Source organism: Ursus arctos, unplaced genomic scaffold (assembly GCF_023065955.2).
Source record: "Ursus arctos isolate Adak ecotype North America unplaced genomic scaffold, UrsArc2.0 scaffold_33, whole genome shotgun sequence".
Lineage (NCBI taxonomy): Eukaryota > Metazoa > Chordata > Mammalia > Carnivora > Ursidae > Ursus > Ursus arctos.
The window spans coordinates 23,338,116-23,353,689 of record NW_026623019.1 but is presented as its reverse complement, the minus strand read 5'-3'; the positions used below and the strand labels follow the sequence as shown (position 1 = coordinate 23,353,689).

The window sequence follows — 15,574 nt, the reverse complement described above, 5'->3', positions numbered from 1 at the left end:
GTGATAATCTGTTAAAGGACAGACATTTACAATAAGAACGAGTAGCAATTAAAGGGGCGCGTAAAAGGGAAGCGAGTAAGTCAGAGGTCACACAGCACATTTATCCACTTCTCTTGAACCTTTCTGTGAATTCTTCCAAACGTCAACACCCTCTTCACACCTGAACAGTAAAAATGTCGTGTTGAAAACCACGCACCGAAGCGGTTCCACTGCCCCAACTGATAGAAGCACCCACAGTGCTCAGAGCCCATCTAGGAAACAACCACTTATCCCACTCACCGAGAGATGTTCCCGACCGCTTTTGTCAGCAACATCTGTGGAAGGGATTTCGTTACTTCTGTTCGTGGTGTCCCCAATGTCATTTGCTGCGGTCCCATAATCTTAAATTGGAGAAACGGGAAAAAGAAGGAACCATGAAGTCGTCACCAGGCTACCAACCAACCCAAGACCACAGTATGACCCAGAACCACGAAGCGAGACAAATCACAAAGATTCCAGGCCCCTGACAGCCTGGCTGCGGAGGAATATGACCCAGCTCTTGGGGTAAAACCATTGTAGTGCTGGGATTGCATGACGCTCGAATGTTATGCAACCCAGATCTTTCCACCACTGGTTTGGCGGTCAAATTCTAAACCTGGTTTTCCGTGGTAGGTAAGACTATATCCCTTTTTTTGGTTGAAGTCTTTAATATATATATGAATGGGAATCGATCCTCTAAAAGTCATATATTTATAGACCTAGAAGGGCCTTCAGATGTGGAATCTACCTGCCAGTTTTCTAGCTGAAGAAGGTCATCTGAGCAAAGTCACATGACTAGTCCAAGGTCAACTGGCAGGCAGGTGGCAGAGCCTACGCATGACCCAGCCTTGAAATCAGCAGCACTGATTCAGGTCAGAGGCAGCCCTCAAGACGGGCTGGGCAGTCAGCACTGATGTACCCATATGAACTTTTTTGAAAAGGCCTGAATGGCCAACATTTCAGTTTCTGAATGGAGAGGGAGCGCACCAACACAATATTTAGAATTGTGAGAATACGTGCTCCCGTCAGCATGTCTCAAACCTCACTGCCATCTCCTGACTCGATTTTAGCCTATACGGAGCAGGTTGGAAATAAATAATTGGGTTTTTGTGGGGAGGGGGGAGTAGTAAACATTTTTATTCGTAATATTACATGTAAAAAGTCATAGAAAATGTTTGATGAATTTATTGCAAACAATGTTGTTTATAAATGTTTGGTATTTTTCTTCTCAATAGACATGAGGAATGCAATTTTCATCCTGAACAAACCACCTCATTAAATCAGCCCCAGCTAAACTTGATTTCAACCAAACACTAAGAAATACCATCTGTTTGCTAATTTTTTTACCTCTTCAAATTCTAATGAGCCACTCATGCAACATTAAATCACTAAAGTATTGATAGTTTAACATCATAGTTGGTCCAAAGATCCAAAGTGGGATCTGAGGCCAATGAGAAGATGGCATTTTAAAGTCTTGACGTTACTGGAAAAGAGTCCAAAACATAATTTTAAAATGTAAAATCACAATGTAAACATACCTCTCTGTGACACAATTTGAGATACTTTTTCTTTAAGCCGTATCAGGACAAAAAAAACAAAAAACAAACAAACAAAAAAATGGAAATCACATGCACAAAATCATCGAAAACACAATTTTAAGGAATTATAGTGTAACATGCATAAAACAGGAAAAGACAATATAATCCTCCAGTTAAAATTAGCTCAAGTTAAATACACACACACACAGAACAAACGTACAAATATAGAATCTTTTCATAAAAAAATTAATTGTCCATGTGTACATCAAGTTAAAGAATATTAACTGAATAAGTTATACATGTCACATTTTAATTAATCTAATTTTTAATCAGTCTTAAATTTTGAACCAAGTCTTGAAACTGAGGCTGCACTTTCCCAAACAGAAGTTCCCTGGTCATGAAGGTAGTTTGGGAATCCGTTAAAGATGGATTTTCACACCTGATCAAACATCCCTGGAATTCCATTAAAATAGCAAAGCACAGATGAGATACCCAGTTAGAAGCTAATGTAGTCCACCTTCTGGCTCCTCCTTTCCACGTTCTTAAGAGAACCCATCTTATTCAAGGGATTCAATGACATTCTCTGAGGAAGATCTAAACTCCAGGGATGGCTCTAGTTAGTCAAGGGTTCATTCGTCCCTCTTATCAGTAATGGAGGCAAGAATGGACCCTGACCCCCTGGGTCTTGAACAGATTCAAGGAGGGCTAATGGAGATCTCTGAGAAAGTTCCTTTTCCTCTGGAATGTTCTCAGAAGCTCTTCCATTTCTCCCAACAATGTGAGTGACAGCGGCCCTTCTGCGAGCATCATCTCACGACCATGAGGGGAGTCAGCCTTTGGGGAAGTAGGCACAGTGTGCAGGGGGTAAAAAGATGAAAAACTGGGTGCCTGATGACACGGTAGAACTACTGGGTTAACCAAACCTAAAAACATGCCCTACTTTTGAGGCTCCGTCTGTGAGCCAAACTTCCTTATTATACAAGAAACATAATTTTGAATTGGGTTTACTGTCAAAGCCAGAAACTGATACACCTCCCTTTTCTTGGTAGTCATGGCTTTTAAACAGGTAATTAGTTCCCAATTATAGAAACAAAATGTCTGTTACAGTGGAATGGATTTACTTCTTCCAAGAACAGAACATGAGAGAGAAAATGCTATTTACAAGCACTGTAAATATCAAGGGAAAAGAGCCATCAATATTGAATGATTTTTGAAATATTATTGTGGTCTCTGTAATGCTTAAAGCGTATATTTAACTGAGCTTAAAGGTCCTCTTTTAGTTGACTTGTTTCATTTTAGACAAACATTTTGAAAAAATACAAAGTAAAGACAACATGATAGCTACCTTCATAAATTACATCAGGATAATTTGGGTTAGCACCTAAAAGGCAAAACAAAGATTTGTAAGTACACATTCAGACTTAATACTAAGTATCCCCACTGAAATGAGCTAAATATATATTGAAGGTTTTATAGGTTTATAGGTTGTTTTATAAGACAGGTACATGAAACCTGAAATGCTTGGTTTGCTTCATGTGAACTGTTTCCCTCCCCAGTCCCAAAACCTCCATCCCTTCAAAAGAAAAGAAATGAATGAGGAGAAATTACAAATCACTTTATAGCTGGAAAAACGTCAGCAGCCAATGCATTAACGACTGCTTCTAGTATACAGCTGGCCATTTTAACTGCAATCCTGGTACTTGTATTCCAGAGACAGAGTATCTCCATACCACTTTAAACAACAAAAGATAAAACCTCTGATAGCTTGGTTATTACTTTCAAAGTGCATTTTGGCGGGTCTACTTGCTTTCACAAACACATTACTAACCAGCCCTAATAATGATACCAAATGCACAATTTTGCTCTCCACTTGGTGTTCAGAGGGGGGGTTGCCAAGGTTGAATAAACAAACCCTTTCTTTGCCTTTATACAACACAGAAAAATGAATGTACTTTCTCTATTGAAATAATTTATGTATAAGAGATTACACATACATGTTATGTCAGAGACAAATGCAGAAGTATATCGACTTAATTTGGGGGTGGGGTGGGGAATGATTCTTTAGTCACCAAGATAATCAGAATGCTCTGTTTTAAAATATTCCCATGAAAATTTGCAAAAACGTTTTTAATTTTTTTTTAAATCATCATCAACAAGAACTGGTGACAAAACCATCTGCTCCTTACTCTCCAATCAGAACTAACCGGGTCTCTCTATGAAAGCCTACTTGGAAATAAAACTAAAATTTGATATAACATTTGCGTGATTGCAAAATAAACTTCCAAAGCTACTTCCTATGCTTTTAGTCCTCACTTACTTACTTGTACACTGTAAAGCTTATTCAGCTCTCATTTCACTTCTAAACCCTGCAGCAGAAAAATATCATTTAAGATAAAGGGAAACCAGAGCCCATTTTCTGTTCATGTATTCCCTAGTAAATAATCAAAGGTAGTCTAAATGAAGAACCAAATAAAAATGGCCTTAATGTTCAAATCAGAATTTGTACACAGTTCAACTCACAGAATATCTATTTCAGCAGGGGAAACATTAAGTAGATGGTTGTGTATGTCGATTCAGGGATGCTGCAAACTGCTGAGCATTCCATGCTAACTGGAGCACCAGTCTATATGAAGGACACCACCTGAAATTGTGCAGTGTACAACCTGTGCACAACCTGTGAATTGGCTCTGTGCCAATTCATGCAAAGTCATTGATTCCAGTATATTTCAATAGTATTTTGAGTTTTATTATCTCAAACACCATTTCAAAGTAGTCTTGAGTTATGTTAATATGTGTTATCAGAATTATTTGTAGTGGATGTGATGTTCTTGAGAAGGGCCTTGAAGGCTGTCTTGAAATAAAGCAGCCTGAAATCCCAGTGGCAGCCCTGGTGACATCGTATGCAGGGCACCCACTCACCTGCTGAAATCCTTTCCCTTTGCAAAGTCCCTGGACCAAATGGGTGTCCTGTCACTGTGAGGATTTCCTACCCCTCCTGAAGGAAAGGTTCTATAACCCCAAGTGAACAAGTCATTCTTTGAACTGCTCAGTAATCTATTACTTTACAAGATCCCACTCTGGTCCCCTCCTCACTGCGCCCTCAATATACAAGTCGGCATCTGCAAGGGTACCTGCCCACCAAAGTCCACACTCCACTTCTAGACCTCACTCCAGGATCCAGGACCCAGGACTCACATTTCCTTCTCCACACCCCCCAAACACACTTCCTAGGACTGGCTAGCCTTTTCCCTACATCTTTCAGCCCACAGGTGGTCACACCACTAGTATGAGCACATTCTGACCCAAGACCCAAGGGTGAGGGGGGTTGAGCAAGGACAGGTGAGCTGGGGTGTGCACATGCCTGCTCATTGCCTCTCACAGACCTCTCACCATATAGTTGGAGACACAGGGCAGGGGCTAGGGCCAGGAACCAGCTCTACCAAAGCCACTACCTTCCAGCATGGGACTCTAAGAATCCGGGAGAATTAGATCCTTAAACCCAGCCTTCCAGGTCACTATACACATATATATGACAAGACAGGAAGATAGAACCTACTTCATTTAACAATTCATTAACTTGATCCATATTTTTTAAGTATTTGGATATAAGTATACAGACTTTCATTTGTACTGGGTTGGCCAACCATCCCAGACTGCCTGAGACCCAGGGCATTCCTGAGACAGTGAATTTTAAGTTTTAAATGTGGGATAGTCCCAGGGAATCCTTGCAGTTTGTCCAGGAATGAGGGCTTTCCCCAGACACAAGATTTTAGTATGAAAACTAGGACTAGTCCGTCACCCTGATTTGTCCTCAAGCCCTGCGGGACACCACACACAGTTGCCTCCTGCCTTTCCACGTGCGGTCCCATAAAAAGGGAAAGAGGCTAAGGATTCAGAGCCAGGTTTATCTAAACCACACATTGCAAGGGCTGCAGTGAATATGAGTGGTGTACAGGTGTAACCGACCTCGTCTCAGAAAGGGAACACCTCAACACATTACTCACACAAGGCCCCCGGGAACGACCAGAACATCAAATCAGTTCAATCCAGCCAATGTCAGGTATAGAAAAAGGATTGGGGATGGAATCAAAAGTAAAGAGGTTAGCCCATAATCTGGAAAACTCGTTTTGCTCCAGCCTTACATTTCCTATTGGCGCATGCCTTTCCTACCAAGTTCACCAGCAAAACCACTAGGTCGCCTCTACACTTTCTGAAAAGTACTGCATTTTCCTAACTTCATTTTCTCTAATGTATGAGAAGAATCGTCACTTGACTTTCGTGGTCGGAAAGACTCAAATTTAGTGCGAGATTATGAAATCACAGAAAGACAATGCAGGAACAACAGTAAGGTGTTTTTTATTTGTCCCTCCTGACCATACTATACTATGTCTGAGGATGGCCGACTCCCTACAATAAAAAAAAAAAAAAAAAAGCCTCTTCCCGTACAAGGGTTTAGGAAGCCCCCGGCACATGGGAGGACACACAGACCTGGAGTTTATAACAAACAAGGGTCACGGTACTCCAGCTAACCCCAGCTCATTGAACACAGTATTTTGCTTCCAGCAACTTCCCGGTCAAGCTAACCTTGGTGTTTATACTCCAACGGGAATGTAGTTATCAACATCATGTTAAGTGCAGGCACAAGTCAAAGTCATCCCTTCCTTTTCGGATCTCTGGCAATGGTCATATTGTGAAAATCTCCTGTCATTTTTAAGTCTAATTTCTAACTGGTTTCTTTCACTTAGTTTAAATATGTTCATTATATATCATCATATGCTACAGGTAGAAGCGCCTGTTTCAGATATTCAGGACGAAAAGGTGGGCGAGGAGAGGCAAACACTGACTATGCGGGGGAGAAGCCAAAAGAAAGAGAATGAATGAAAGATGAAGGAGCAATGCGTTTGTAAAGGGGATGTGAGCAGAGCTGTGCCTCCTTGAATACCATCCCGGTAGCTCACCAAGCAAGAAATCTCAGATTTAGGCAGCAGGAGGTGGCATCAAACCCTGAAGCTTCATGTTGAAAACCACTGGAATAAAACATGGAAATTTCTGGAATAAAATATGGAAACCCGGGAAGTCCGCCAACCCCACTCCATCCCAGACAAGCAGCACGCAACCCCCAGCTCGCTCCCGTCCAGAAGCAGCAGCTCCTCCCCAGCCCAAAGAAGGTGCCTGACAAGCACAAATTGTTGCTTGTCTCACGTTCCAGTTCTGTTTTCTGAAGCGTGTGTCGAGCATTGGCAGGGGCTACACGCACTTGGGCTTTGTTCTGGACCTCGGGCACCTTGTCAGGGATTTGGGGACCGGGACTAACAGGTGCAGAACGCGCGCGCACCGTCCGCGGCCACAGGCGCGCTCCTGACAGAGCCCCGGATTGCACACGGGATGTCTGCTCTCCGGAAGACGGGCCTTGGGGCGCTCGGGCTTCCAAACGTCGATGAGGAAGTCCTTCCTCCCCGCGTATCAAACCGAAGCACTTCACCACCCTCTGACCTCCATGCTAAGTGCCTTCAAAGGGAGACCTCGAGCTTCTCTAGTCTAAGCTGTTACACGCGGCTCATGAGTAAATCTCGTGACTGTGCGTAAGTCTTCATGAGTAAAACTCCATGACTTTTTAACTCGAAGACTCTACAGTTAAGGGCTAAAGACAACTTGTGGGAAGGTGGCAGGGTTCCCTTTCCAACCTGCTGCCTACATAAAAATGATGGTGAAGGCCAGAAGACACATCTGCTTCCTTCCTTTCAGCTCTTAGTCTCTCTCTAATGCCCTAAAAAAAATAAAAAAAAAAAGACTTCTCTCTCAACTCTATTTCCAGACTCTTGTTTAGTGTGACTGTGAAAAATATTTCAAAGAATTCCATATGATAAAGAAATCACAAAAGATTCGTTCTTTTCAAATCAACCGTCTTTGGTTTGTCAACATGTTGTCTAACTCATGGCAGTCCCTCCTCCTGATTTCCAGATCCTTCTCCTCTTCCTTTTCTAAATGGCAGGTTGAACTCAGGGCCCCAACACACTGGGGGTTCAGATGTCTGGGTTTCATTTTTGGCTGAAGCACTAATGTGTTGTGCAGCATGGGGGGGGGGGTCAGGGGGAGCTTTTCATTTTTTCTGTGACAAAAGAATGTTCCATACCTCAAGAGAGGATAATAGCATTGGCTCTGGCAACTCATCAGCAGCTTCAGGAAGCATAATTAATTAACATGAGTACTCTTGAGACATAAAGAACTATTTAAGTATAAATCTTAATTATCACAATTATTATGAGCCTATAGCCAAACCATACTCTTCTCAGTTATTTAAGGCAGAAAAGCAGGTCGAACTTTCTTTCCTTTCACTCCAGGACAAGAAACGGGCCCTGACAAATGGCCAAGGAGCAAGTCATGGGGGGCTTTATATTTTCTTAATGTGTAACATTTGGAGAAATTTCCTCTCCCTACATTCTTTGGCCCAAGTAAACCAAATCTAAGTCTGCCAGTTTGAGGGCAATTCTGAGTGCTGCAGAGAGCTCTAGTTCATCCAGACGTCATGAATCTTTTGATAAAACAGCACGAATGAGAAGCTGTGGGGAAAACTCTTCCAATATTTATAGTTTGTTCCCGACGCACATTTTGCATAGGAGACAACTGCTCCCGAATTAGGAAGCATAAGTCACTAACTCCCACTGCTTGTGTGAATGAGCATTCTTGAGCTGTGACATTCTTCCTGAATGAGTGGGCCATAGAGAGACTCTTTATGTACTGCCTGAAGAATGGGAAGCTTTAGAGCACGGGTATTTTATTACCCAGTGCTCTGGCTAGGTTCGTGGCAAGGCTAAAGTATTAATCACTTGGGTGAGATTGCAATAAAAGAATCTACTCTTAAACAATCAACGTGTTCACGATTATAGAAATACCTGACCTCGAAAATTCTTGAAACTCGTGCTATCTGATCTGAAGATGCCAGCAAAGGCCCCAGGTTTCTTCCCAATTACACTCACAAGTAATGTCTCTGCCATTAATTTCTGCTTACAATTCTCCTTGAAAAGACACGCTCACCACTTTTAACCTCCACTCACTCTCCATGCACACTTACGTGTTCACAAGAGGGCTTTTCTGGATGTAGGACTGAATGCCAATGACAGCCACGGAGTGGATCACTGTCATCTCAGGTAAGTCTTATTTCTGGCCTCTAAGCAGAATTTTTGGGGCCTCCCCAGAGAGCCCTGGGCTTCCTATGTGTGGGCTCTACTCTATCGACTCTCCCTAAGCCTCCTTAAGCCACACATTGAATTCATCCTACTTTTTTCCAAACTCAATTAAAGTGCATCTCTGTGCACAAACTATTCTGTATTTTTATCATTAGTACTCATCGCTATCCGCAAGGAGTCAGTGCCGCCATCTTGGCAGATGCCTACACAGTTCTTCCAGTGGCTTCCCCAGGTTCCACAGAGCAGAAGGGAACCACCCTCGCTGCTCCAAGTATGGTCCGGGACCTGCAGCGTCAGCATCAGCTGGCAGCTGGTCAGAAATGCAGCATCTGAGACCCGTCCCCAAATCCACAGCATCCAAACACGCGTTTGAGCAGGATCTCCAGGAGAGTTATGCTCATTAAAGTTTGAGAAGCCCTGATTTAAAAGTCCATGAGCAGTCTGACCAAAGTCAAAAGCCCCTCAGTGGGCACAGAGGATGGCAATTTTACAATGAAACATTAAGCAAACCTAAAAATAGCTAGATACCCAAGTACTGAGGGGGGGTACTCTCTGGCAGTGACCTTGACAAGGTTAGGGGTAAGGGCAGGAGATGTTTTGTCCCCAGTCGCATATGTTTGAGCCCATTCAGAATGGGGAGGGGAAAGGGAAGGAGCTTGGATGCCAGAAGGAGCTTACATTTACCCACCCTCTCCAGGAACCAAACTGTGACTTAGTTTTCTCTTTAGAGCGCCAAGTCTAGAAAGTTCGTGTAGTCAAGTGGCAGAGTCCTGAGATCTTCTTCTCTGGGCACGCCTGAGCCTCTGGATAAGGAGGACAAAGCAGTGCCCAGAGAAAAGCAGTTCTGGGCAGAAAGTTCCTCCCTAATGGCCACAGAAGGAGGTGAGGAATGGGTATGTTGGTGATTATATTCTCAGTGCCTGCCTAGGCTAGAGCTGGATCCATGTCCTTTGAAAACTTGGCTTCACCCTGAGACTGCCAGAGGTCCCAAGGAGGACAAAAGGTACTAATCCGGGACTTCCACGGAAGTTTCTATGTAGCCATGGGGCTTCCACGGCAGCACTCTGAGAACCCAAACTGAGTTCCCTGCAGGAAGAGGGCCCTGAGGAAAAATGCCTGCCTCCTGCCAGAGAAGGCTAAAGGAAGTGTGGTGGCAGGACTCAGGTGGCATTTGAGTTCTACCCGTAAGCCCAGAGGGGTCAGGATGAGGGACCACAAGGGCTCCCTGTGGACCAGACAGAGGCAGCATGAGAGAATGTCTGTCCTGACCACAGCCCCTTGGAGGGACAGAGGGACCTCGGCAACACAAAGCCGCATTCCTGGGTGCTGAGGAAGAAGATGCTTCCACCAGCTGGAGTAGAGACACATTCGCATGCTGTCATGTGGGAGAGGGGCCCGCAGAGAGAGGAATCGCCAAGATCCCATAAAGCTATCCAGGACGAAGGTCCGTGAGTCAGCATTGAACACACCCAGGTCCCAAAAGACAAAGCCACCAGCAAACACATTTGCCTGCCACCCAGGCACCAGCCCTGGTCCCACTCCCTTCTACCTGGGCAACAGAGGGCCCGAACTCTCCTTAGCCAGCTCCCGCCCCCACCCCCACCCTGCCAGCCTGGACCGGCAGAGGAGAGGAAACTGGCCCTTAAATTAAGTCCAGAGTTTTGATTTCTACCACATACAAGACATGCTGTTTTTCAATTGAGATTTTTGTCTGCAACCTAAAGTGACCAAAGGATTGTCTGTTACTCAACAAGGAGCAGACAAATCTTACTTGGGTCAGAGCTCTTATCCAGACAGGGGACGCTCCCCTTTGGTTGCACACTGGAGTCACCAGGGATCTTAAAAATAGAAAATGCCGAAGCCTCAGCCTCATCCGGGAGCCACCGAATCAGAATTGCTAGAGGTGGGCCCGAGAAATGTGTGCTAACTAATAAGAGAACAATTAAAACTCCCCAGTTGATTGAATGCACAACAAGGAGACAAGGAGCGGGGCGCTAGCATTCAGGAGCCAGAGAAGATTATTCCTAATGAATAAATGTTCCAGGGACAATGGAAAACAGCAACGAAATAAAATTAGTTTGATTGTTACAAGCTGCACTCCTCAGGGTGCTGGAAAGATAAACGCTACGGTTCTCTAAATTTCATTTGGAAGCTAAAAGTTGAGTTTTGTGCTTTCAACGTGACCCAAAACTGACCAGAGCAGAGTTCAGTTCTAAATGTGGGGATCCAAAATGATCAGTCTGGTGTCTGGAGTTTGGGAAAGTCTCTCCTCCCTTTCTCGGTCATTAGCCAGGTTGCCAGTGATTAACAGATGGGAAGGCACTGGCTTGGTGTCTGGGCCCCTGCCGACAGCGAAAGGTCTGATCACACCTGTCCGCCCTCATTAGCACCCTGGCTGGGTCTGGTGTCAGAGTCTGCGAGGTCCCAGCACTCTGGAGACACACTGTATGGGGCTCTCTACTGATGGCCTCACACCCTATGGACGGTACCCCCTTGACCTGGCTGGTGCTGGCTCCAGGTCTCTCTGTTCCACGCAGAAAGCAGCAGAGTGTCTTCCCTACCATGCGGCATGAAAGGCCATCAGGGCTATTACTCCATTCAACCAGGCCATCTTCACCAGAAAGCTCACCAACTTTTGTTTTAGGGACTTTCTATTTCTTTGCTTCTATTTCTGTTTTCATTTCTTTCAGTACTCTTCATTTTCTATCTACAAATAGACAGTGAATTTCTACACAAGGTGACTATCCCATAAAAATCTCAGTTCTGAGCTGAATGAGGAAGGCACACTCTGAAGACGGCAGAGCCGCCATTTTAGTTCCCCAGGCCCCATACGGGAAAGCAACCACTTCACCCATCCCAGGCCGCCTGCTTCCTCACAAGCCAGGAAACCTGCCATCCAAATAAACAAACAAAGCATCTCATCAAAACAACTGGGGAAAAAAAGGTAGCTGGCTGAAACATCGGAAACATCTTATCAAAAAGATCTGTAAGAGCTAAACTTCTTACCAATTACTATGTGACAACAACAGAAATACTGGAGGAATATAAACCCACATTTGACCTGTCATCCTCAACTTGTAGACTTTAGACCAGCAGGGAAATATATATATTTCTTTTGAACATATATATGAATATATGTATATGTGTATATATATATATATATTTGATATTTGTTTATTTTTCTTTAGTTTTAAAGGAGGTTAAGAGGGAAAGGAAGCAATTCTTAAAAAGGCCATTATCTGTATGCTATGGCTACAAATCTCATAAATACCAAAGATTCTATCACACAAGCCAAGTGAGGTCAATCTCTAATTGGTCACACTGGTTTATGGCCCACAAGGGCCATTTATATCCACTATCACCCTGGGCCAAGTCTCTTTTATTTCCACTTTCATTTATTACTCCCTGATAGCTGGTCCTTGAGTAAATACTTAAAGAGGGGGAAAAATCGTCCTTTCTAAAAGCAGATATTTATTTATTATTTTTTTTTAAGATTTTATTTATTTATTTGACAGAGAGAGCCAGAGAGCACAAGCAGAGGAAGCAGCAGAAGAAGAGGGAGAAGCAGGCTCCCCACTGGGCAGGGAGCCCCATGTAGGGCTCGATTCCAGGATCCTGGGATCATGACCTGAGCCGGAAGCAGATGCTTAACCATCTGAGCCACCCAGGTGCCTCTTAAAGCAGATCTTTACGTTTCAAAGACTTGATAAAAACAAACGAACAAGAAGAAGGAAAGAACAAACATCTTTATAAAATTAACCTCGGCTTTTATTTTTGACGGATGATTATTTCCTTTGAAGGGAATATGTGAGAGACTCCCAGTGATTCTTACACCAGAAATCAATTCTTTCCTATCATTAGCTAAGTTAAACCTAACAAAAGCAATCGATAAAAATGAGGCCACATGGATAAGAGGAGCTGAGCTCTACCAAATATTGGCACCACACAGAAATGTTCAAAAGAAAATACATCAACGCCCTGAGTTAAATAGAAGCCAGTGGCTTTATCCTGGCAGGACCGAGCATGTGTCAAAGCACACAGACCACTTCTAAAACTTTCCGATGCCAGACCCTCACCCTGAATCAAGTTCACCTCCAACGGTTTCAAAAGGCAGCTGCTGGCAAAATTCAAATAAAGTCTGAAGTTTAGTTAATAGTAATGTGCCAATGTCAGTTTCTTCCTTTTGACAAAGGCAACCGCAGTAATGCGGGGCATTCCCAATAGTTACAGCTGGGTGAGGGGTGTCTGGGGACCCTGTGTTGTCTTTGCAACTGTCCTATACATCTAAAATCATTCACAAATAGAACATTTGTTTAAAAACATACAGAAAGCCGCTGTCCCCAGGCAGAGTCTGTGGATTTAACTCCAAGGCTGTACTCCCCCAAACGTGCAAGAAGAAACACAAGAGTCTAGAGATTTACTACAGCGAATGGAGCCAAGCAGCTACACTCTCAATGAAGAGGAAGATTTACTGGAACAGACAACAACTGCCAGGGGTAGCCTGGGTAAGGTGTCCAAACGTGGCTTGTTTTATGCGCTCCTGAAGGGCTGCTTGTAAATCAAGCTCACATAAATCAAATAACGTTTTGAACACGCTAAGGATGCCTGTGCATTTAAAAAGCTATTTAATAAATACCGGGGTAATGGAGAGGTTTATTGTGTAATGGAACGACTACAGTCTCACTGTTGGCTGAAGGTGGCTGCGCGAGCGTCATCTCTGTCCGTGGGGCTGCCCGGCGAGCCCCCAAGTTCACGCTGCCCACGCAGCCCCTGCCTCCGCGTTTCCATCTTCCCTTTCCTCCGCCAAGCCATCTTTGTGTGGCTGTGATTAACTCAGAGCTGTTACAGCGAATTCTACTCATGTCCAGGTCCCAACGTCCAAACAGGCCTCAGCCTCCACAATGTTATCAGGTATCTGGGCAACCAGATCCAGCAAGTAAGAATACTCTGCCGGACTACAGTATCCAAAGCAGCCAAAGGCATGACAGTTGTCCCCGCCATTACTGGGGTTTGCACTGGAATTCTCCTGCTGGCCAGGAAATGGACTCCTGATGGCCAGCCATCCTTTGCCCAGTCCAAACCAGCTGTCAGAGGTGAACAGTTCCCACTCCTAGAAAGACAACTCAGGATCCGATAGTAGAATGCCTGCACTCAACCCAGGTAAGCCACACATTCCAGGACCCTGGTTTCTCATCCACGGTGGGAGGGCAGGATTCTGAATTCCAAATGGACAAGGGGCTAGGAAACACATCTTCCCTAGTTCATGAGCCAAGCAAATACCGTTCACCTGCCCACAGTTCTGCATGGGTTTTGCCATGATGGGTACGAAACATCATGTGGTACAGAACATCATTTAACACTTCAGATAAAAATAATGTGTGCATCAGACTATCATTCAAAATGATTCATCACCCCCACCCCCTCGGGAGCATGAGTCCCTGCCCCTAGACGTGGCTTTCGCTCTATGGCTTCCGTTGGCTGGTGGTATGTAGCCTGAAGAGACCATGTGCCAGTACTGAAGCCAGGCCCCGAGAAGCCAAGCCTATTTCTAGTTGTCCTCTCGCCATCAACACTTGCTACTAAGAAGCAGGTCTCCTATGGAGCTGCTACGTCTTCACCTATACCCCCGAATAAAGACACACAGACCAAAACTGCCCCAGCTGACCCATAACAAGACTAAATAATGCTTTTTTAAGCCACTGGGTTGGGGGGTGGTTTACTGTAGGCAAAATTTTGTCACCAGTTGAGTGACAGACGCTATTCTTTCCCCAGATACAAAAGCATCCGGTACTCACCATCGTCGATTCCAGGCCAGCCCATGAAGTGAGCAGAAATCTGTTTCTCATCCTTCCCATACTCATTCTTGGCTACTAACTTGTAGTCCCCATTGTTCATGTGAGTGGGATTATCCAGCTGGAGGCAGCCATGGTACTCCGTGTGATTGGTAACATGGATTTTAGTACAGATGTATTTGGACTCATTCAATATGGCCCCGTTATAGAACCACTGAAGCGCTGGTTTGGGGTTGCCTTTCACAGTGAATGGAATGCACCAGTGGTGGTCTGAGGTTGGAGATTCGAGAAATGTGATAGTTGGAGCAACTAAATTGAAAAAGAGAGAGTTAATAGCATCAGAACGCTCAGAATTCTCCCCATCTCCTGATTTCTGTGTCATCAATAGGGGATTTTATTCAACGACTCTTTGGTTTAAGAAAATACAGGACCAGCAACTCCGGAGTCCATCAATATTTTGAATCATCATCCAGGCTGGTTGAACTCCCTACAGAGAGCTTCAAAGAGACTCCTTTCCCTACACTTAAGACCCATGCTCACAGTCATTTTTCAAATCTACGCAGTGTGAGAACGAGCTCCAGATAGATTGCAGAGATTTCTGACAGCAGAAAGGGTTCATTTGAAGTCAACTTTGGTTTCGAATAAACACGCCTTGATATTATGTAGATTTGTCACCAAAACACTGAGGGCCACTGTTTTTATGGTCCTTCACAAACAACACAAATACTGACAAAAATGACTTTGGAAAACCTGCTGGAAGCCTGGATCTCACATCACTTATCTAAAACAGATCAAACTGACCAAGGCCATGAACGCTCCTACCAATGCTGATTGATTATTATAAAGTATGACCGATTGGTACTTTTCGCTGATGGCCAATAGTAAATGCTCTTTAAAAGTATCACATTTCGGGGCACTGGGTGGCTCTCAGGTCATGATCTCAGAGTCATGAGATCGAGCCCTGTATTGGGCTCTGCGCTCAGCAGGAAGTCTGCTGAAGATTCTTTCTCTCTCCCTCTGCCCCTCCCCCGGCTCGCTC

General features: G+C 44.3%; 1 protein-coding gene across 4 annotated transcripts in view; it reads right to left on the bottom strand.

Moving 5' to 3' along the window:
• Positions 1-15,574, bottom strand: part of NTRK2 (neurotrophic receptor tyrosine kinase 2) — a 319,588-nt gene that overhangs the window by 253,955 nt on the left and 50,059 nt on the right. For 3 of the 4 annotated variants that reach the window (XM_044391113.3, XM_044391114.3, XM_057305573.1), the window contains 3 exons: positions 14,539-14,844; positions 2,902-2,937; positions 280-380 (listed from right to left, as the gene is read on the bottom strand). In XM_044391113.3, the coding sequence (XP_044247048.2) occupies positions 280-380; positions 2,902-2,937; positions 14,539-14,844 (443 nt within the window). The remainder of the gene's footprint in view (positions 1-279; positions 381-2,901; positions 2,938-14,538; positions 14,845-15,574) is intronic. The other variant, XM_057305572.1, reaches the window with a different exon arrangement.